The 24,388-nt window shown below is 42.7% G+C and overlaps 1 protein-coding gene across 3 annotated transcripts in view; it reads right to left on the bottom strand.

Annotated features, from left to right (window-relative positions):
• Inpp5b (inositol polyphosphate-5-phosphatase B) overlaps positions 1-24,388 on the bottom strand; it is a 64,096-nt gene that overhangs the window by 27,683 nt on the left and 12,025 nt on the right. For all 3 annotated transcript variants that reach the window (XM_090335185.1, XM_090335184.1, XM_090335182.1), the window contains one exon: positions 1,163-1,262. In XM_090335185.1, the coding sequence (XP_090191311.1) occupies positions 1,163-1,262 (100 nt within the window). The remainder of the gene's footprint in view (positions 1-1,162; positions 1,263-24,388) is intronic.

The following is a 24,388-nucleotide window of genomic DNA, read 5'->3' as shown; positions in this document are numbered from 1 at the left end:
TACATACATACTAACCAAGGCTACAGAAGGCTTTATCTGTGTAGATCACTACAGCCTGGGAATGGGTAAAGAAGGATGAATCTAGCTACATTTAGTGTAGGGATTGTTCATTGGTGCTGAAGGGCTTCTTTAAAATCTTGACAAGACAAATTATCCTGACCAGCTAATTTGTGCTATGTAGGGGGCATTGGAATACAGACCAAATATACTGTAATAGTGTGTCTAGGAAGAAAAATTTTTAAGTAAATAAACCACAGATTAAGGCCAGCCAGCACAGAAAAGTCTAAGAGTCCATCTCCAAAATAACCAGTAAAAAGCTGGGCTGGAGGTATGGTTAAAGTGGTAGAATACCAATCAAGCAAAAGGAAATGAAGCAAGTAAGAAACTCCAAGTTTAAACTCCACCTGCAAAAAAAGAAAGAGGCAGGGCCGGGAGTTTGGCCTAGTGGTAGAGTGCTTGCCTAGCATGCATGAAGACCCGGGTTCAATTCCTCGGTACCCCACATACATAGCAAAAAGCCGGAAGTGGTGCTGAGGCTCAAGTGGTAGAGTGCTAGCCTTGAGAAAGTCCAAGGACAGTGCTCAATCCCTGAGCCCAAGGAAGGAGGGAAAGAGAGAAGGAGGGAGGGAGGAAGGGAGGAAGGGAGGAAGGGAGGGAGGGAGGGAGGGAGGAAGGAAGGAAGAGTCCATGTAAGAGGATGGTGCCTGTCATATATAGTAAGTGCTCAGTGAATGTCAGGTGTTTTAAGGAACATATCTTGGGCCCAGGCTACTTAGAACTTACACTATGCACAGTAGCAGTCACAATTCTCTACCAGTGAGTGCCTCTGTCCTAAGTATAAAAATAGAATTTTACTAGTTGCTGGTGACTCACACCTGCAATCCTAGCTACTCAAGAGGCTGAGATCTGAGGACTGCAGTTCAAAGACAGCCTGGGCAGGAAAGTCCATGAAAAATCAGAAGTGGAGCTGTGACACAGGTGGAAGAGTGCTAGCCTTGAGCAAAAAGAGCTCAAGGATAGTACCCAAGCCTTGTGTGTGTGTGTGTGTGTGTGTGTGTGTGTGTGTGTGTGTGTGTGAGAGAGAGAGAGAGAGAGAGAGAGAGAGAGAGAGAGAGAGAGAGAGAGAGAGAGAGAGAGAGAGAGAGTTGTAGCATTAAATTACCTTGGGAGCAAATTTTCTGGTTGATCCTGACTCCCAGAACTTTGGTTCATAAGTAGGCTTTTTCCATTTGGCCTTTCACTGTCAAAGTTAGAGCCACCACCTAGAGAGAAGGAGAAGGAATTGAGACATACTAAACAGGTTTTCATGCACAGAACACAGCTTCTTAAATGGTAGCCTGGGGAAGGGTGGCAGTCCATACATTGCTTAGAAGCACCACAAGGCTCCTGCTAGTATCTGGGTGAAATCCCACAGCACAAACACTAAGGGGAAGACTATCTTACCTGCATGTTTTTATCACTCCAGACATAAATATCTAGCTAGCCCATCTCCTTTTATGGAGATAGAGTGTAAAATAGAAAAATTAAGACTTCAGCTGGGCACTGGTAGCTCATGCCTATAATTCTAACTACTCAGGAAGCTGTAATCTGAGGAGCATGGTTTGAAGCCAGACCAGGCAGGAAAAGTCTGATTTTGTTGTTGTTGTTGTTGTTTGTTTTTTTGTGGGTCATGGGCTTGAACTCTTCAGCTCAAGGCTACTGCCCTACCCCAGAGCCTGGGCATTGTCACTGAGCTCTTAGGTTCCAGGCCAGCACTCTACCCTTGAGCCAAGTCCTATTTCCCAGTGTTTTAGAGGTTAATTGGAGATGAGTCTCAGGTCCTTTTGTGCCCGGGCTGGCTTCAAACCTTGATCCTCAGGTCTCAGACTACTGAGTAGCTAGGATTACAGGCGTGAGCCACCCAGACAAGTCTGAGACTTTAATTTCCAATTAACCAATAGAAAACCAGAAGTGGCACTATGGCTCAAAGTAGTAGAGGAGTAGCTTTGAGTGAAAATGCACAGGTACAAAATCCAGGCCTTGAGTTCAAGCCCCACAATGAACCAAAAAAAAAAAATTTGTAAAGGCAGTGGGTGGGAGAAAGAAAAACTAAGAATTCAAAATTTAGAAATCTGTGTTATCACTTGCTTTATTATTTACTGACATTTGGCTTTCAACAAACCCTCTAACCTCCCTGAATGTCAGTAATTTGACTTGCTCTATCTCCCACATGGTTTCACTGTAAAGCTCAAACTGATATGGAATTTAGCAACTTAATACACAACACATTCTATAAAACAGAAGATAGTTATCTTATTATCATCTTCTGTAAGTGAAACTTCAGAAAGGCAAAGGTCAGTGCTCACAACTGGAAAGTGACCCAGCGCTCTGGGAACAAGGAGCCTTGTCGTTGCTAACTACCCTGAAAGCCAAAAAGTCCAAGGATCATCAACAAATAAATATTTGGAGAGATTTGTTCAATCAAGATAAACCATAAAAGGAAAATTAATCTGCCAAGAGTTTCTCGGCTCCTTAAAAGCCAAATTTCTCGTGAACAGAGAAAACATGAAAAAGCCAGAGAGGGATGTGCCATCAGGATACAAGTTGAGAAGGAACACTGGAGGCATGAAACATTGATGGAGAATTTTGCTTTGAAGACTACTGCTAAATGTAGGTTTCTCAAACAGGTATCATGTGAACCAAAAAGAACTTTTTTTTTTTTTATTTCTGGTCCTGGGGCTTGAACTGTGGACCTGGGTGCTGTCCCTGAGCTTCTTTCTGCTCAAGACAAGCACTCAACACTTGAGTCACTTTCAGTAGTTTATTCTAGATAAACATCTCCTAGAATTTCCTTCCTGGGCTAGTTTTGAACCTTGATCCTCAGATCTCAGCCACCTAAGTAGCTAAAATTATAGGTGGGAGCCACCAGCACCCAGGCAAAATGAACTTTTGAAAGAAGAAAATTCAAGCATTTGAAACATGAAAATAGCTATACTCCCATGACTCCAATCAATCACCAAAGGTTATGGATTAAATATTTATGTCCTACCCCATTTATAAGGCAGAACTTCAAATCCTAAGGAGATGCTACTAGGAGATGGGGCCTTGGAGAGGTGGTTAGATGGTAAGGGGGGGCGACGTCAATGGCATTAGTACCCTCATAAAGGGCTGAGGAGAAGAGAGTACCCCTTTGGTTTTACGATTATAAACTTTGGCAAACCAGGAAAACAGTCCTTCCTTCACCAGACAGTATACTACCTTAAGCTTGGAATCGCTAAGCTCCAGGACTATGAGAAACAAATGTTTTTGTTTGTGAGCCACCCAATCTATGGCATTTTATTATAGTACTCTAATGGAGTAAGACATGGCAGCCTTTCAATTTTGACTCTCAAATGCCTCTCGAATCAATATATCAGTATAACTGCTTGTAGAGGTTACCAGCATCTCCTTTAAAATGACTACAACAGCCTCAACTAGTCTTTCAGCCTCTTATCTCACTCCACGGGTTCTAATCTAATTTCTGCACTATGACCTGAAGGGGTTTTCTGGAAAAGATAAATCTGACCATATCACTTTAAAATTCTCTGTGTGTGAATGGTACTGAAGTTTGAACTCAGAGCCTTGAGCTTTCGAGGCAGGCATTCTACTAGTTGAGCTAAGCCTTCTGACCTTTTCTGCTTAGTTATTTTTTTCTTGGGGGGGAGTCTAGGATTTAAGTTGTTGCCTCTTGTGAAACACATGCCAGTCTCCACCTTCCCATCTCTCAAGTAGCTAGGATTGTAGGCAGGACCACTGAGAATGGTCTTGCACTAAACCTTTCAAAGACTTCCTAGTAGATTAACCCAAACTTCTTATGGTCACCAAGGTGTTTCCTGGTATAGATCCTGCCACCTTCCCCATTCCATGTCACTTAGTCATCCAGCCACTGGCCACTAGCTCTGTGATGACATACTTGAAGTACATTCAAGTCACATTAGAAATTGACATTCCTCTTCCTTACTGAGCTTTAGGGTTAACTCCTCTCTATCAGTAAGCAGGGATCAACAGTATTTTTCTATAAAGGGCCAGAAGGTAGACGACTTAGGATTTTCAAGCCATTTAATATCTGTCACATCTGTTCTACTCTGCTGCTATAGTATAAAAGCAATAAAACTAATGAAGTTTTATATATGAACCCTGAGATTTGAGCATCATAATTTCCATATCGCATGAAATATATTTTAAGTATATTAAAATATAGCAGTATGGACTGGGCACCAATGGTTCATGGCTGTAATCCCAGGACTAAGGAGATCGAGGCAGGATGACCCCAAATTTCAAGACAATCCTGGGCCACATAATACACTCCAGGCTAGCCTGGGCTACAAACAAGTAAAAACCATAGAGTTTTATAGATCAAACAAACTTGAAGCCAGGCACAGTGGCTCACACCTGTAATCCTAGCTACTCAGGAGGCTGAGATCTGAGGATCTCAGTTCATGGCCAGTCTTGGCACTAAAGTCTGTGAGTCTCTTACTTCCAATTAACTAGAAAATGGAAGTGGACCTGTGGCTTAAAGGGTAGAGCAGTAGCCTTGAGCTGAAGAGCTCAGGGACAGTGCCCAGGCCCTGAGTTCAAGCCCCACAGCAAAAAAGAATAAACTTTAAAGTATGTAACTATTTTAAGGGTTTGAGCTTAGCTATATGATCCAAGTGTGAATTCCTGGCTCCAGGGACCTTCCCATCTCTCCCTCCTGCTTAGCAGGACTTACCGTATGCACCATCATGTCAAGCCTGAATACAGTTTTTTTTTTAAGTCATGTAGAATTTAGTACTGCCATTCTTTTTTTTTTTTTTTTTTTGCTGTTCCAGGAGCGTCAGACTCACTGCCAACTCTGTCCATGCTGATCCCTTTATCTAGAATGTGCTTCCTCCTGATCCCCATACCTACTCAAGTCTTCCTTTCATCAAAGGCTTTACTTAAATGTTAGAAGCGCTCTCTGATACTCAGTGAGATGACCCACAACCACATCACTTCATCCCCTGACTCCAGAGGCCCCTCAACTTTCTCAGTTCATAGTTCCCTACAGCCTCAGAAATTCTGTCAACATACTTCTAGGCCAAAAGGAATAACAATTCTATTTAACAGAGCCAAATGCATACACACAGATTCATCTTCCCGACAACTTAGCAGCCATTTGAAAAAATAAACCTAAGTGGAAAATATTTCCATCTCTTCTTAACCACAATTATCACTGATGTGTGCTTGCAGTATTGCCTTCTCCCATCTCAGAATCTGGTTAGACACCACACACACAATGTTCCATGTTGTTTATGTATGGACGAAGTTGAACATCCCTAGTCCAAAATGCTCCAAAATCCAAAATGTTTTCAGTGACACAGAGGAAAATTCGACATCAGAAAATGGTACCATGCACAAATTATCAAAAGAAATGTACAACATTATCTGCAGGCAAAGTATATTAAACATAAACTATGCCCTGCTTAGATTTGAGCCCTGGTTCCAGAAATATTTCATATATGGAAATATTCTGAAATCTTTTTTGGGGGGGATGGGGGGAAGGCAGTCCTGAGGCTTGACCTCAGGGCCTGCACACTGTTCTTGGATTTTTCTCAAGGCTAGAGCTCTATCACTTGAGCCATACCACCACTTCCAGCTTTTTTCTGTGTATGTGGTACCAAGGAATCAAACCTGGGGCTTCGTGTGTATGCAAGGCAAGCACTCTACCACTAGGCCACACTACTGGCCCCAAATTTTCTCTCTCTTTTTTTTTGGTATGTGTGCGTGTGAGGGGGGAGGGGTCAATGTGGCTTGAACTCTGGGCCTGGGTGTTGTCTCTGAGCTCTTCAACTCAAGTCTACTGCCCCACTCTTTGAGTCTCAGCCCCACTTCCTGTTTCTCCTTGATAATTGGAGATAAGAGTCTCAGGTTCTTTAGTGCCTGCAGCCTCCGCTGTGGCTAAGATTACAGGCGTGGCTACTGTGCTTGCCTTTTTTTTTTTAATCCATACATCTGAAATACTTAAAGTCCTAAGCATCTTGGGTAAGATTGTTTTCCATCACAACCACCAAAACCCCAGGTCTATGATGATCTCATCAAAAGGCTGCACCATTTACTGTTGACCTACTGACCTGAGAACTACTCGGAGCTAGAAGTCTGGCTCGTATTCAGCAGATCTGGATTTGTCCTGAGAAATTTTAGTTTCCCACGGTGCCTCTATGAGTATCAGTGCAGAGTTCCAGCTGGCTCAGAACACAGTTTAGGTACTGCAGCTTTGCCTTAATATTTTTTCTTCATAGTATCATTTGGTATCAAATCTTACATTTATAATAAATTGTATGTATGTACGTATGTATTATTAAATGCCATTCCCAATAAAATGTAAGCCATATGAGGCAGAAAATGATGTTCTCCATGCTATTTCCTTGAGATGACGGACAGGACTCTAGCACATAGCTAGTTTGCAATGTGTTCCCTGGATCAAAGTACCTGGCAATTTAAACAAAGCCCTCCTCTATCATTGTCTTCTCATGAGATCTGATAACTCACCTCCTTTTTTTTCCCATCTAAAAAGTAGGTTGTTTAGCTGCACACCAGCAGTTCACACCTGTAATCCTAGCTACTCAGGAGGCTGAGATCTGAGGATCATGGTTCAAAGCCAGCCTGGGCAGGAAAGTCTGTGAAATTTTTTTTTTTTTGCCCAGTCCTGGGGCTTGAACTCAGGGTCTGAGCACTGTCCTTGTGTTTTCTCATGGCTAGAGCTCTACCACTTGAGCCACAGCACCACTTCCGGCTTTTTTCTATGTATGTGGTACTGAGGAATTGAACCCAGGTCTTTGTGCATGACAGACAAGCACTCTACCACTAGGCCAAACTCCCAGGCCTCTTCAACTATTTTTAACCTCTCTTTAGCTAGACAATTAAGCCTCTTAGGAGCAGGAATTGATTTGGGGGTGTTTTTGTTTGTTTTGCTAGTTGTGGGGCTTGAACTCTGGGCCTGGGCGCTGTCCCTAAACTCTTCAGCTCAAGGCAACCTCCCTACCGCCTGGGCCACAGCACCACTTCCAGTTTTCTGGTGGTTAATTGGAGATAAGAGTCTCATGGACTTTAGTGCCCAGGCTGGCTTTGAACCATGATCCTCAGATCTCGGCCTCCTGAGTAGCTGGGATTACAGACGTGAGCCACCACGCCCAGCTCGAATGGCTTTTTTGGTTTCTTATTCTCTGTGGTCCCTGGCTTGCCACAAGACAAGGCATATACCAATAAGTCAAATAAAAGAATATTGAACAAATGTCCTTAAATTTCTTCCCACATTCAGGTAATTTGTCAGTGGTGATTTATGGCTACATCCTCTGTGATACCTCTCCAGTGTATAAGCGTAGCCATCTCCCAGTAAGAACCTTCCTACTAGTAACCGCAGCTTGATCTGCATATACAAAGGGCAGAAATGAACTGTTTTACAACTTGGCTGCTTTGCACTGCATATCTTTAAAAATTAAGATCTCTCTCACATGCCTGTTGACTAGACAGTATTGACTTGAGGTTCCCTCTCAGCTTGGGGGTAAAAAGCAATCTAATATAGTATGACCCACAACACCTTAGCCGTTTAAGTCAAATGTATTTTGCAATTCTGAATCTGGCGATTTAGACCCATAACGCATTACTTACATGATGTGTTATAACAATCCTCCTAGAATCTGAGGCACAGTACAACTTGTATATAGTAACACTTGGATAAATGAAGTTTATAAATAGTCTTCTTTAGTAAAAGCAAGTCTTACTGACAAATTGGGCCAAATTTAAAATTCTTCTAAGCATTCTGAGCTGTTTGGAATTCAAATGACCAAGAAGTCATTGAAGATGGTAGCCTGAGCATGAATGGGCTGATCCAGGTATATGCACTGGAAAGGAGTAGCATACAAGTCTATGCTCAAATGCCCCACATTTATAAAGTTCACCGGTGCTTATAGGGACACATTCTTATTGCTACAGTTTGGATGTGGTTTGTCCCCAAAGGTTCAGGAGAAGCATAGTCCTGTGCGGCAAATATGGAGCGGTAACAGAATCTCTGAGACGGGACCTATGGGGAAGGAATTATGATGGAAAGAATTAATTTTAGTGATGGAATCTTACTTGGTTCCCTCAAAAGTAGTTTGTTATAAAAAGATCAAGGTTGTCATGCTACGAGCTGGTAGCTCATATCTGTAATCCTAGCTACTCAGGAAGAGTAGGAAGATCTGAGGATGGAGGTTCAAAGCCAACCCAGGCAGGAAAGTCTGTGAAATTCTCATTTCCAATTAACCAACAGAAAACAGGAAGTAGAGCTATGGCTCAAGTCATAGAGCGCTAGCCTATGACTAGCTCAAGCTCCATGATTGAATCCCCCAAAAAGCAAGGCTAGAAGTATGGCTCAAGTGGTATGTGCTAACCTAGCAGGCCACAGGCCCAGAATTCAAACCTCAGTATGAAAGGAAGGGAAGGGAAGGGAAGGGAAGAGAAGGGAAAGGAAGGGAAAGGAGGGGGGAAGGAAGGGAGGGGCAGGCAAAGAGGCAGGCAAAGACAGGTGACTATAAAGTCTAGGAAGGTATAGACTAAAATGTTAACAAAAAAGAAAGAAAGAAAGAAAGAAGGAAGGAAGGAAGGAAGGAAGGAAGGAAGGAAGGAAGGAAGGAAGGAAGGGAGGGAGAGAAGGAAGGAAGGAAGGAAGGAAGGAAGGAAGGAAAGAGAGAAAGAAAGAAAGAAAGAAAAGGGGGGGAGGGAGGGCAGGAGTAAGGGAAGCAATGGAAAGGAAAGCAAAGCAAAGCAAGATGCTAGCCACAGTCAATTCTCAGTGGAAGGATTTACTTTTCTTTTTGCTTGTATATATTTTTAAAGTTAGCTACATTATCTCATATTGGTATAGTATCTCACTTTGTTATCTGATATATTGAATTTATTTGTATTTGGATATTTGAAATTTGATAGGGAAGGGGGGAAAATCAAGATGGGTGGGGGCTGTGGGGGGGGGGAAATGGGTACCAAGACATGTGAAAGGGTATCAATGTATGTGAATTAATGCACCTTCTATCTGGCAAATATCATGTAACCCTTTTATTAATTACAATAAAAAAAAAGTTAGCTACAATATCTTGTTTTGTGTAGGCATCAGCTTTGGAGTCAGAGTTAGATTTTAGATTTCTGGCCCTAACTCTTACTGGCTACGTGACCTTGAGCAAGTCTACCTAAACTTTCCAAGCCTCTGCTTTAAGTGAACAAAAAAATAATGGTACCTTCCGCCCATGATTGCTTTCTTCTACGATTACCTCAAGGCTATCCCTCACTCCATCGCCAAAAAGCACTTAGAAGCCAAACTAGGCCTGCTAAAGCACAGTACTGCAAAACAAAGACAGGAAGCAAAGTCTCAAGTTCAGTATTTTGAAGCCAGACTTACCATAAATATGTGATCTGAGCTTTTTCACACAAGGAAAGCACCAAACCAAAATGAAAATGCCCCATAATTCAAGCCCCAGTACCAGAACAAAAACAAAACAACAATAAAAACACATCTCATTTCTTTTGCAAAATGTCTGAGAGGTAGCATTATTTCTTTGTTTCATTGTATCTCCATCTCTTGTTCATTTCCTGTTCTGGGCCCCTTAGTTTTTTGTAAGTAGTCCTCAAGATCTAGACCAGTGCTGTAGAAATTCATTTTTTTTTTAGTTTTTCTTTGTTTTAGGTTTCTTATAGGAACTGATTCTAGACCCAGTAAATAATTATGGTGGAGGGGCCGGGAGTTTGGCCTAGTGGTTAAAGTGCTTGCCTAGCATGCATGAAGACCCGGGTTCGATTCCTCGGTACACCACATACATAGCAAAAAGCCAGAAGTGGTGCTGAGGCTCAAGTGGTAGAGCTCTAGCCTTGAGAAAGTCCAAGGACAGTGCTCAAGCCCTGAGCTCAAGCCCAGGACTGGCAAAAAAATAAATAAATAAAATAATTATGGTGGATTCATTATCTCTATAAATATAGTATTGGAAAACACTTTCCGTAGAACTTTGCCAATAATATCTCATAATAAATTCATCCTTTTTAAAATTCCAGGTCCATTCTTTTCAAGGATAGCACTTTATATGTCAAGCTCAGGGCAAGTATAGAATTTGTGTGTGTGTGTGTGTGTGTGTGTGTGAATTCTAGGCCTAGGCACTGTCCCCAAGCTCTTCAGCTCAAGGCTTGTGCTCTACCACTTTGAGCCACAGTTCTGTTTTTTTGGTGGTTAATTGGAAATAAAAATCTCACAGACTTTCATGCCCGGGCTACCTTTGAATAGCAGTCCTCAGATCTCAGCCTCCTCAGTAGCTGGGATTACAGGCATGAACTACTAGTACCTGACAAGTATCGATTTTGCTGTCTGTACTGGCTTCTAACTGCAATCCTTAGATCTGGGCTGGCTTGAAACTGCCATCCTCAGATCTCAGTCTCTTTTTTTTTTTTTTTTTTTTTACCAGTCCTGGGCTTGAGCTCAGGGCCTGAGCACTGTCCTTGGGTTTTCTCAAGGCTAGAGCTCTACCCCTTGAGCCTCAGCACCACTTCCGGCTTTTTTTCTATGTATGTGGTACTGAGGAATCGAACTCAGGTCTTCATGCATGCTAGGCAAGCACTTTAACCACTTGGCCAAACTCCCGGCCCTGATCTCAGTCTCTTAAGTAGCTAGGATTACAGGCATGAACTACTAGTGCCTGACAAGTATGAATTTTTTTGAAAACTGAATATTCTATAATTGCACGCAAGAATACAGTGGCCCCTAGCCACACCTGAATATCTAAAATGCATTTTCTATAACAAACAGGAAACAGGAAACTTTTTTTTAACCTAAATTGAATTTTAAACAGCCACATGTGGCAACTACTGGCAACGAACTGGACAGTGTCGGTCTAAAGTTTTTTTGTTTTTTTTTGGTTGTTGGTTGTTTTTTTTGTTTTTGTTTTTTGTCAGTTATGGAGCTTAAACTCAAGGTCTGGGCACTGTCCCTGTACACATTTACTCAAAACTAGCATACTACCATGTTAAGCCATAGTTCCACTTCTGGTTTTCTGGTAGTTAATTGGAGATAAGAGTCCTCAGACTTTCCTGCCCAGACTGGTTTTGAACCTTGATCGTCGGATCTCAGCCTCAGCAACCAGTACCAGGCAGGTCTAAGGTTTGGGGATTTTTTTTTCTGTTATAATTTTTGTTTTTTGCAGTGCTAGAAATCAACTCAGGGCCTTATGTTTATAGGTAAACAATTTCTTACTATTAGCTTATTTCCAAACACCCAGATCTAGGCCTTGTTCCTCCTCCTCTATAAAGAAACTACCAGCCATCCATTGTAAATAGAGCTGTCCAGCTCTGCCTGAGAATAGCACTCCACTGTCTTCTGGGCATTTCTACAAGATGTTCTGTACATAGATGGATCCCAGGTAACTATGACCCTACTTCTGGGCCCTATCCCTGAGCTCTCCCAGTTGCCATAAGAACCATTATCCTTGCAGAAGACTTCCACTCACCCCTTTCCTTGGGCCACCAAAGAGAGTCAGCCAAGCGTCTCTTCATGCTCACAGCACCAGTCTTCCAGGTCATTGCCTCAAAGTTCTTCCCACTTCTCCCCAAGAAAGAAATCCTCCTACTCTCTTCTAGTGGAGTCTCTAGACTTGGCCACATTAAACTTGGACTTAATCCCTCTCTACTCTAAAAATTTCAGTGTTACATCACGGCCCATAAGTAAATGTCTAAACTGGCTCAACTGGCATGGGAGGCCCTTTGTATATTGGCTTTACTCTCTCGTCCATCCACCAGCCAGACAGCCCAGTCTGAGGTTTCCCACTCATGTCAGACTCTGGTCCATATAGAAATTGCTCCTTCTGGCCGGGAGTTTGGCCTAGTGGTTGAGTGCTTGCCTAGCATGCATGAAGACCAGGGTTTGATTCCTCAGTACCACATACATAGAAAAAAGCCAGAAGTGGTGCTGAGGCTCAAGCGGTAGAGCTCTAGCCTTGAGAAAGTCCAAGGACAGTGCTCAGGCCCTGAGCTCAAGCCCAGGACTGGCAAAAAAAAAAAAAGAGAGATTGCTCCTTCTGCTCAAGCCCAACCAAGTTCAACTCATCCCTTCTCCTTCATGAAACCCAGTTCAATTACAACAGTCCTTAGCAAGCATTTCTCTGAATTCTGAGAAGATTCTTGTCCATCTGTTCTGGTTGGCACTTCTTTGTTTTCGGTTGTAGGCCTTGAACTCTGTCTGTGCCTGGGAGCTGTCCCTAAGCTCTGAGCTCAAGGCTATCACTCTAACGCTTTGAACTATAGCACCACTTCCACTTTTCTAGTAGTTAATTGGAGATAAAAGTCTCATGGACTTTCATGCCCAGGCTTTGAACTGCAATCCTCAGATCTCAGCCTCTTCAGTAGCTAGGGTTTCAGGTGTGAGCCACTGGCATCTGTTGGTACAATAAACAAGTCCAAGTACGGGCTGGGAGTTTGGCTTAGTGGTAGAGTGCTTGCCTGCTTTGTGTATGCACAAAGACCGGGGTTCAATTCCTTAGTACCATGTACATAGAAAAAAGCTGGAAATGGTGCTGCGACTCAAGTGGTAAGAGTGCTAGCCTGGAGAAAGCCCAAGGACAGTGCTCAGGCCCTGAGTTCAAGTCGTAGGATTGGCAAATAAATAAATAAGAGTCTAAGTGCTTGGGAAGAAAAGCCTTAGGATTATTTCTTTTTTGAGTTTTTTTTTTGGTGGGTTGGGTTTTTGTTGTTGTTGTTTTCTTTTTTTAAGAAAATAGAGAGCTGGATGTTTTACTGGATCTATTATATCTTATGAAACCTTAAGCAAATGACTTGGTTTGTTTCCTCATTTGGAAAATGGGGAAAGAACTACCACACCTACACAGAAACCAAAGGATAAACAAATGCAAGCAGTATAGGTCAAGTGTCTAGAAAAAAGCCAGTCATGCAAAAGGCACTTAGAAATTGTTCCTGTCCCTCTTCTCCATCACTCCTAATGAGTGAAAATAACTACCCCAACGGTCTGAAAACGTCTACTGAAATCCCTCTTAGGCTAGGTACCTTGCTAAATGCTTTATCCACTTTTTGCACTTATTAGTCTTGTTTTATAAATAAGGAAGTTGAGGTCTAACAGCAGATAGCAGACATGACACAGAAGCAGAAATGACATGGTTCACATCACAACCCAGATCTGCTTCATGACAAGATCACACACCCTCCTCTTTTGCAAATATGAACAAATCACCAATGGAACTGGAAACTCTGAGGGCTAAGTACTATGAACAGATGGATTAAGTCTGTTTGGATAACAAAGCAAAATTACCACAATGGTCTCTACAGGATGTATCTAAGAGGAGATCATGCCCTACCTAGTTAAGCAACTACTAGACAGGTCTAGGAGGCATTTCCTTCTATCTTCTCAGACACCAGCCTTGGCATTCCATTCCTAGCATACCAGAAGAACAACACTGAAAACCATGTGCTCCAAAGCATCTGATAGTTGAAATGGGTGGGATTAAGTAGGCTGGTTCAACATCTGTCAAGCTGTGCACACAGCAGCAGGGTGCTGGCCCATGGACTGTCTCAGTCTAATATAGTAGGACAGCCCACATATCAGACAAGCATTCAGCTCACTGATAAATAAATGCAGGTCCAACTACTGAAAGTATTAGGCTGTCTTAATGATGGTACAGGAAAAGTATGATCATGATTTTTTTTTTTTTGCCAGTCCTGGGCCTTGAGCTCGGGGCCTGAGCACTGTCCTTGGGCTTCCTCAAGGCTAGAACTCTACCACTTGAGCCACAGCACCACTTCTGGCTTTTTTCTATGTATGTGGTACAGAGGAATTGAACCCGAGTCTTTGTGCATGCTAGGCAAGCACTCTACCACTAGGCCAAAATGCAGGCCCATGATCATGAATATTAATGGTACATACTTAAGTCTCATGATAATATGGAGCACTACTTTAATTACATATTTTTTCTCCTCAAAGCTACTCTATGAGACAAGGTGCTATTACCATATCCACACTACAGATCAGGAGATAAAGAGAGGTAAATAAGTTGCTCAAGAGCACAAAGTAACACAGCCAAAATTCAAACCTAGGAGATCCTAGTCCAGTCTGTTCCTCCCAGCCAATAACATTCTATGTCACTTCACAGAGAAACAAAGGAAATAATTCAGCAAAAGTAAAAGGAACTGGGCTAGGAGTTTGGCCTAGTGCTGGAGTGCTTGCCTAGCATGCACTAAGATGCGGGTTGGATTCCTCAGTACCAGATATATAGGGGAAAAAAAAAAAAAAAAGCTGGAAATGGTGCTATAGCTCAAGTGGTAGAGCTCTAGCCTTGAGAAAGCACAGAACACTCAGTCCCTGACTTCAAGCCCTAGCACTAACAAAAAAAATAAATAAATGGAAAGACTTGGCATTATACTATATTCAGACATATGAGTAAATATAAACTAAGAAGATTAGAACTTTGAGAAACATTTGGAGATATAAAAATGTCTCCAAAAAAAAAAAATGAGCACTGGTGGCTCACACCTATAATCCCAGCTATCCAGGAAGCTGAAATCTGGAGGATCATGAGTCAAAGACAGATTGGCCAGAAAAATTGGCAAGACTCCATCTCAAATTAACCAGCAAAATGCCAGACTAGAAACATGGTTCAAATGGCAGAATGCCAGCCAAGAACAAGGCAGCTGAGTGAAACTCAGCTAGCCTTGAACATGAAGTTGTTCAAGGACAGCACCCAGGCCTTGAGTTCAAGCCCAGGACTGGACAAAAAAAGGGGGGAGGGGGCTGAGAGTTTGGCCTAGTGGTAGAGTGCTTGCCTAGCATGCACGAAGACCCTCACAATTCCTTGGTACCACATACATGGAAAAAAGTTGGAAGTGGTGCTGTGGTTCAAGTGGTAGAGCTCTAGCCTTGAGGAAAGCCCAAGGACAGTGCTCAGGCCCTGAGTTCAAGCCCAGGACTGGCCAAAAAAAAAAAGGTTAGCACTCTACCACTTTATCCACAGCACCATTTCCAGCTTTTTCTGAGTAGTTTATTAAATATGTAAGAGTCTATCTGGGCACCACTGGTTTATACCTGTAACCCCAGCTGAGATCTGAACATCATACTTCAAAGCCAGCCCAGGCAGCAAAGTCTCTGAAACACATATCCAATTAACCACCAGAAAACCAGAAGTGATGCTGTGGCTCAAGAACTCAGGGATAGGGCCCAAGCCCAGAATTAAATCCCCATGACTCACCCCCACCCCCCGAAAAAAAAGAGTCTCACAGATTTTCCTGCCTTGCTGGCTTTGAACTACGATCCTCATCTCAGCCTTTAGTAGCTAGGATTACAGACGTGAGCCACTAGTGCCCAATTTATCTACTGTCTTTGATCCTGTCTCCCTATTGTGGTTCAGACATGAAGTATATCCCCCCAAAATTCATGTGTTAAAAGCTTGGACATGAATAGACAGTCAAGAGAACATAGATTTTGTTCATAGATTAATGCTATGAAAAATTCATAATTTTTCTTTTTCTTTTGAACCTAAAGGTAGGAGAACAAAAAGAATAAACTTGGCCTCTAGTTATTTAATCCTGTAATCCCAGGAAACTAGGATTTGAGTATCCCAGTTTGAAGCCAACTCAGGCAGGAAAGCTCATGAGAGTCTTATCTCCAATTAACCACCAGAAAACTGTTAGTGGTGCTATGGCTCAAATGGTAGAGTGGTAGCCTTGAGCTGAAGAGCTCAGGAACAGCTCCCAGGCCCAGAGTTCAAGCCCCACAACCAAAAAGAAAGGGGAGGGAGGGGCTGGGAGTTTGGTCTACTGGTAGAGTGCCTGCTCAACAAGCACAAAGACAGGGGTTTGATTCCTCAGTACTGCATACACAGAAAAAGCCAGTGCTCAGGTCCTGAGCTCACGCCTCAGGACTAAGAAAGGAAGAAAGAAAAAGGAAGGAAGGAAGGAAGGAAGGAAGGAAGGAAGGAAGGAAGGAAGGAAGGAAGGAAGGAAGTTGTCCTCAGACCTTTCTTTGCCTCTTTTGGCTCTTTTTCTGCTGCCATGAAATGAGCAGATTTCCTTCCACAATGTGCTTTTTAGACCCGTATGTTTTGCCATGGGTCTAAAAACAATGGAGCCAGCCAAGCACAGATTGAAACCTCTGAAATGTGAGCTAAAATAAATCTTTCCTCCTTTAAATTGTTTTCCTCAGATGATTTTTGTTACAATTATAAAAAGCTGATTAATCTCCCTAGTGAAAAATGAAGAGATTTTCAGAACTTTTATGACCCAAGATATTAAGGCCCACAGATCCATGGGGCCAAACTATAAGACTTTGAACTCCATATGGAACTTGGATTTTACTCCTAAGCAAAAGAAGGCTAAATGCTTGTTTACACAGTGCATAGTACAAGGTAAGGAGCTCTTCAGTGACATTCATAACACTGGGTACACAGCATTAAAAGAATGGAAAGAATCCTTTTTGCCTTTTTTTTTGGGGGGGGGGTCATGGGGCTTGAACTTGGCCTGGGTGCTGTCCCTGAGCTCATCAACTCAAGGCTACTGCCCTACCCTTGAGCCAAGCCCCACTTCCTGTTTTCTAGAGGTTAATTGCAAATAAGAGTCTCAGGCCCTTGGGGCCAGGAGTTTAGCCTAGTGGTAGAGTGCTTGCCTAGCATGCACGAAGACCCGGGTTCAATTCTTTGGTACCATATACATAGAAAAAAGCCAGAAATGGTGCTGAGGCTCAAGTGGTAGAGTTCTAACCTTGAGAAAGTCCAAGGACAGTGCTCAGGCCCTGAGCTCAAGCCCACGACTGGCAAAAAAAAAAAAAAAAGAGTCTCAGGTCCTTTTGTGACCGGGCTGGCTTTGAACCTTGATCCTCAGATCTCAGCCTCCTGAGTAGCTAGGAATATAGGTGTGAACCACTGTGCCCAGCAGAATCCATTTTTACCATTTGAGTTCGGCACTAAATAGTTCTCTAATAACTCTGTTGTTCTTTTGTGTATGAGTGGTGGTGGTGTTGGACTGAGATTAAACCAAAGGCCTTCTGAACATTGCTATTTTCTTTTTCTTTTATTTCTTGCGCTGGTACTAGGGCTGCAACTTAAGGCCTGTGTGCTCTCCAGTAGCTTGTCACTCAAGAGTAGAGTTCTACCACTTGAGCCACAGCTTCAAGTTCAGTGTTTTAGTGGTCAACTGGAGATGAGAATCTTAGCCTTGCCAAGCACTGGTGGCTCACACCTGCAATCCTAGCTACTTAGGAGGCTGAGATCTGAGGATCACCGTTCAAGGCCAGCTAGGGCACAAAAATCCTTAAGACTTTTATCTCCAATTAACCACCAGAAAACTGAAAGTGGTACTGTGGCTCAAGTGGTAGAGTGATAGCCTTGAGCTAAAGAGCTCAGGTGACAGCACCCAGATCCAGAATTCAGGACCCATAACTGGCAACAAAAAAAAAAAAAAAAAAAAAAAGGGAAAAGAAAAGAAAAGGATTTTAGCCTACTACGAAGTAGCTAGGATTATAGGTACCAGTACTTCAATTGTTATTTTCCTAAAAGTCAACTAATTTTAGTTTAAAAAAAACATAAACATTAGGGGCTGGGAGTGTGGCCTAGTAGTAGAGTGCTTGTCTAGCAGGCACCAAGACCTGGGTTCAATTCCTTGGTACCACATACATAGAAAAAAAGCTAGAAGTGGCGCTGTGGCTGAAGTGGTAGCACTCTAGCCTTGAGAAAGCCCAAGGACTGTGCTCAGGTCCTGAGTTGAAGTCCCAGGACTGGCAAAAAAAAAAAAAAAACCATACAGTAGCTGGGCTCAGTGACTCACACTGTAATCCTAGCTACTCAGGAGGCTGAGATCTGAGGGTCGAGGTTCAAAGCCAGCCTGGGCACTAAAGTCTGTGACACTCTTATCTCCAATTAACCACCAGAATACCAAAAGTGGTGCAGTGGCTCAAGGGGTAGGTCAGTAGCCTTAAACTGAAGAGCTCAGGGATGGCACCCAAGCCCAGAGTTCAAGTCCCATGACCAACCAAAAAAAAAAATTGTCTAGCATCTCATATCTAAATAAATAAATAAAGTGCCTGGTTTAGCAATGAACATGGGCCCAAATAACTCTAAAAACAAATCCTGAGCCACGTGAAGCTGAGAGCCCTGGCCTTAGCTGAGAGCCCTGGATTTGCACCTTGAGCAAATCCATCTGAGAGAAATTACTCTCAGCAATACGTTTGTGGGGACAGACTACAGAAGACGGGACTTTTTTTCCTCCAGGCCGTCCGTCCACTGGGGACCTTTTGCTAGCTGTCTGTGATCTGGTAATAAAGCTGAAAGAGAAGTGGGCAAAAGCAAACCAGAAGGGTGGGGGAAGGACATGAGGAGTGCATCTCCTTTGAGTTTACTCAAAGAGGAAGAGGGCTGGAATGGTTCAGATTAAGAACCAAGAAGAACTAAAGACAAAATTTGTTAAACACTAACACTTCTTTTTCTGAACACCTACTGAGTTTGAGACATTAGGCTAGCATTTGAAAAGGAGGAGACTAAGAACACCAAGTTCAAGCTTAAAAAAAAATGTACTTCACTGGAAAGTCAACAAAGAAGTGAAAAAAAAGGAGAGGGCTTTATCTAGAATGAATAGGCAGTAAAGTCTGAAGTTAAGGTGAGTTGTGGAGGGTAAAACTGAAGAGGTGAGCTGAGGCCATGTTATGCTGGTCTCAATATCACACTAAAGAATCTGAACTTTATTGTAGAGGCAGCAAAGTTCGTCACATACAGGAGTGGCATGTGATAAAGGCATGTTCTAAGGAAATCCAAGAGAGAGAACAAATGGTTAGGAAGACATATAAAAGAGCCACTGTGATAGTTCAGGGTATGTAGCATGAATTATAAGGATGTTGAGATGTGTGGAGAGGAGCAGTGTGGTCCAGAAAGACTGGACAAAATTGTTACTCAAGAGGCTGAGATCTGAGGATCCCAGTTCAAAGCCAGCCCAGGTAGGAAACTTCCTGAGACTCTTATCTCCAATTAACCGCCAGAAAACTGCAGGTGGCACTGGAGCTCAAGTGGTAGAATGCTAGCCTTAGGCAAAAAAAGAGTTCAGTGCCTAGGCCTTGAGTTTAAGCTCCACAGCCAAAAACAACAACAAAAGTATATAAGAGCCTTTTATCTGTAATCCTAGCTACTCAGAACCCTGAGATCTCCAAGTATGGTTTGAAGCTAGTCTGGATCCCTATCTCCAATTAACTATCAAAAAGCCAGAAGTGAACAGCTATTGGGTATGTAGATATATCAATGCAATAATACAAAGGTATACTACAATCAAGCAATCCACTGTCAACTTAAACATTTTTAGACCAGCTTCTATATTTTGGAAATGATAATTAAAAACATTAACCACACTAAAAAAAAAAAAAGCCAGAAGTGGAGCTGGGGCTCAAGTGGTAGAGTCTTGAATGAAAAAGCTTAAGGAACAGTGCCCTAGTACCCCCCCACACACACACAAATAATAAAATAAAAAATACAGTAAGAAGAAACAGTCAAGAATGATAACCAAGGTTTTGTTTGTTTGCTTGATTTTTTTTGCTATCAACACATTTATTCAAACTGACACCACATGGCTTCTGTTAATATACACTAAGAAAAACACAGAAATCCCAAAAAATACATAGATTACAAAGAAACATCAGACAAACTCAAACTGCGGAATACTCCACAAAGAAAGCAGTTTATCTTCAAAATGCCATGCTATTAAACACAGAGAAGCTGAAGAACAATGACCAAGGTTTTAAGTGACTACATTGAGGGGGAAAAAATATATTAAAGAAAGAAGTAAAGACAACAAAGCCAGGATCTAAATGTCAGTCTGCCATATTCAGAGGAGTTTGTCACACACACACACACACACACACACACACACACACACACACACACACAAGAAGAAGAAGAAGAAGAAGAAGAAGAAGAAGAAGAAGAAGAAGAAGAAGAAGAAGAAGAGGAGGAGGAGGAGGAGGAGGAAGAGGAGGAGGAGGAGGAAGAGGAGGAGGAGGAAGAGGAAGAGGAGGGGGAGGAAGAAGAGGAGGAGGAAGGCGGTAATGAGTACAATTCTCAGTTCTCACTGGGAAGAAACCATCCTAGGACAGGGCCAGAAGAGGGCAGCTGGATCCTAAGTTACTCCAATATCTGACTTAGACATGTGAGTCCCAAACAAAAAAAACCCTAAATAACTTAGTGTTCCTTAAATCCTGTGTGCTCCTCCAGGAGGTACTCTTATTCTCAATGTACAGATGCAAGAAAGGACAGTCATGGGCCTGGAGTATGGCCCAGTGGTAGAGTGCTTGCCTAGCATGCACAAAGCCCTGAGTTCAATTCCTCAGTACTACACAGAAAAAGCTGAAACTGGTGCTGTGGCTCAAGTAGTAGAATGCTTGCCTTGAGAACGGTATCCTTGCCTTGAGGACAGTATCCAGGCCCTGAGTTCAAGCCCCAAGACTGGCAAAGGAAGGAAGGGAAAGGAAGGGAAGGGAAGGGAAGGGAAGGAAGGAAGGAAGGAAGGAAGGAAGGAAGGAAGGAAGGAAGGAAGGAAGGAAGCAAGCAAGCTAGCTGTACCAAGAAGCAATAGTAAAACATCCAGACCATTCAGATACGTCATTTAAATGCTCATCATAAATATTCAAGAATGAAAGTTTCTTCTCATTTATATTTGTTAGCTTCAGTTTCTATATAAATCATTGCTGAAGTCTACAAAATTGATATATTTTTTTTTCCTTTAGATAAGGTTCTCACCAAGCATCCCAGGATGGCCTTCCAGGTATATGCCACCATGTCCAGTACTTTCATTGTTTTTTCCTTTTTGTTTGGAGCTTTACAGTGTATTTAGTATATTTTAAGCAGCAGCAACAACAACAAAAACTATGTAAATGATCCAGTGTCTGATATTCCAGCGCTGTCCTTCCTATAGTAAATATTTTTCTTTTGCCAGTCCTGGGGCTTGAACTCAGGACCTGAACACTGTCCTTGGGCTTTCCTCAAGGTTAGTGCTCTACCACTTGAGCCACAGCACCATTCCGGCTTTTCTATGTACATGATACCGAGGAATCGAATCTGGGTCTTCATACAGGCTAGGCAGGAATCAAACTTGGGTCTTCATGCATGCTAGGCAGGCACTCCACCACTAGGCCATACTCCCAGCTCCCTCTAATAAATATTGATGCCTTCTTCTTGAACTCTTGGTCTCTGAGGATTTTTCTGTGAAAAGCTCCACTTCTAACTGAATGTTTGTGGATCACCTGTCTTCTTCTACAGACAACCACTGTAGAATTCCACAAAGCAGTTTTAGAAAGAGAGAGACAAAAAAGAAGAAGAAGGAGAAGGAGGAGAAGCAGAAGAGGAGGACGAGGAGGAGGAGGAGGACGAGGAGGAGGAGGAGGAGGAGGAGGAGGAGGAGGAGGAGGAGGAGGAGGAGGAGGAGGAGGAGGAGGAAGGAAGCAAACAGCAGAAAGAAAAAAGTCAGGAGTTTCTCCTGTACTAGAAACAAGATTAAATGGGGCTAAGAAGGAAAATGGAGAAGGGACTGACAAAGGGAGGAAGAAAACTGAGTACAGCTCTGTTTTGTGAAAAGGAACAAGTGACTTCAAAATAAGTTAATTTGCCTATAGAACTCCCTACAAAGGTATCAGGGATGAGTGCTATTTTAAGTAAATTCATTTTTTCCATGCTGAAAGGATTTGGTAGTCACACAGGTTTTATTCATTAATATAGATAAAGCAAGATGAAAAGAGAGAGGGAAAAAAAAAAGCCCAGAGGCTTATTTTTCTAACATTCTCACTGACTCCTACTCTGGTAATCTAGGTTACCCTTTATGTTACCCCAGATATAAATAGCATTCATTTCCTTTCACAGGCCAGGCAGACTTTAATGCTTTGTTTCCTGGGTCCAGGGAGAGAGAGAAAAAATACCCATAAACGCATTTCATTCACGGTGTGTGTGCCCACAAAGTTGGCTCACTTTTAATCAGTATCAGATACATTTTTCTCTTTAAGTGGGCTTTCTTTTTAATTTCATTACTGATTAAAAGTGAGCCAACTTTGTGAGGCCCACAACAGCTGACATGAATGCAGTTTCCCTGGTCCACATTATTCTCATCTCACTCCCCTGGACTCAGGATTACAAAGCATTGAAAGTCTGCTGACTGTGAAAGGAAATGAATGCCTATTTATATCTGGCCGGTAACATAGGATTCCCAATACGATTTCCAGATAAGAGGACCTGCAGTTGCTAGACAGCAGCAGCAACAGGCATTGCTCTCAAGTCAGAAAAATCAAGAGCAATAAAAAAAAATGAGCAGGGATATTGGTGGCTCACACCTGTAATCCTAGCTACCCTAGATCTGAGGATCCCCCAAGGATCTGACACTTTTAGGGGCGGCGGTCTTGGGGCTTAAACTCTGGGCCTGAGCACTGTCCCTGAGCTCTTCAGCTCAAGGCTACCTATCGCCCTATCTCTGGGCCTGGGCACAGTCCTGAGCCACAGCCCCACTTCACTTTGCGTGTGTGTGTGTGTGTGTGTGTGTGTGTGTGTGTGTGTGTGTGTGTGTGTGTGTGTGATTAATTGGAGATAAGCGTCTCCTGTTCTTTAGTGTCTGGGCTGGCTTTGAACCATGATCCTCAGATCTCAGTCTCTTGAGCAGCTAGAATTACAGGCATGAGCCACCACACCAGGTTAGGATATGACACTCTTATCTTCAAGGAATCACCAGAAAACTGGAAGTGGGGCTGTGGCTCAAAGTGGTAAAGCACTAGCCTTGAACAAAATTGCTCAGGGACAATGCCCAAGACTAGGAGTTCAAGCCCCACAACTGACAAAAAAAATTAAAATCTAAAAATAAATAAAAATGAAAAAACAGAATAGCTGCTTCCTAAAAGAGCTACAAACCAACACTAGGGCAAGATTTTAGCACCTATAGGGCTAGGAGTTAAGCCTAGTGGTAGAGTGCCTGCCTAGCATGCACTAAGACTAGGGCTTGAGTCCTCCATACCACATATATAGAAAAAGCCGGAAGTAATGCTGTGGCTCAAGTGGTAGAGCCCTGAGAAAGCCCAAGGACAGTGCTCAAGCCCTGAGTTCAAGCCAGGACTGGCAAAAAAAACCAAAAAACAAAAACAACAACAACAAAAAAAAACCCAAAAAAACAAAGAAAGAGTAATAAGAGTAATGGTTCAAGTGAGAGAATGTCAACCTTAAGCAAAAATAGCTACGGGTGAGTGCCCTAGCCCTGAGTTCATGAGAAGGAGAGAGGGAAGATGAGTGGGAGAAAAGGAAGGGGGGAGCATAAGAGAATCAGATAAACCAGCTGGAGCATTACATATCATTTCCACATCACAATTTAGCTCCTACAAACATCTGATTTTAAAACAGGATTTCTATCAGAAACTAGCTCCATTTCCTTTTTCCACTATCATCTCCACTCAGTTACCTAACACTCTTTAAATTCAGCAGAGTCAAGTCAAATAGACAAACAGACATTTTGGAAAGAATCACTATTAGGCTGAAGACAAGAATGAAACTCAGATTCACCATGCCCCTGAACACACAGGCCTTTGAATGCTCTTGCCTTTGGCTCTCCCTATCAGGACCACTGTCCTGCTGCCCCGATCCTATGTTCTCTCAGCTCTATTTGTACACTATTTAGACCCTGTCTATGCCAGTTCCAAGGACAGAGAATTGCTTGTACTATGCAAAAAACAGCACTTGGAACAGCTTTTTTCTTTCCCCTGGTACCAAGACTGGGGCTTGAACTCGGGGCCTAGGAGCTTCCTCCTCTCAGTTTTCTAACTCTACTACTTGAGCCACAGCACCATTTCTGGGCTTTGGTGGTTAGTCAGAGGTAAGAGTCTCACAGACTTTTCTGCCCTGGATGACTTTGAACCACAATCCTCAATATTTCAACCCAGCTTGGAACAGTCTCTTGCGTTGGCTTAGTTCCCCAGGCTATTGGGAAGAGGGTATTTTGGTCATTTGTATACAGGACTTGGAGCCCGGATCTTCAGGAGCCCAAAGATTTCTCCTACCTGTATACTGCCCCCTGAGACCAGAGCAACTCTGGAAACACAGATGACCCAAAGAGGAAGGAGGACTTGGTTTGATGCTGCTTTTAAGTGTTTTAAGAGGAACAATTTTAGCAGTTCTTATTATAGTACCACTTATTGTGGGTGCTTCAATGGGAACAAATGCTTTCAAACTAAAAGTAAAACCAAAGCCCAGACAATAATTTCTCTGTTGTGCTTGGCTAGTTTTCCTTTTGTGAGAGTAAATCCAATACTCTAGGATCCCTACATTTTTCTCACTCGGGGCCAAAAAATAAAAAGACAACACTGGGGACCGGGAGTTCGGCCTAGTGGTAGAGTGCTTGCCTA

The sequence above is a fragment of the Megascapheus bottae genome, chromosome 6 (assembly GCF_031878675.1).
Source record: "Megascapheus bottae isolate mThoBot1 chromosome 6, mThoBot2.hap1, whole genome shotgun sequence".
Lineage (NCBI taxonomy): Eukaryota > Metazoa > Chordata > Mammalia > Rodentia > Geomyidae > Megascapheus > Megascapheus bottae.
Note: the sequence above shows the minus strand (reverse complement) of the source record. Positions and strands in the feature narration are given on the sequence as shown.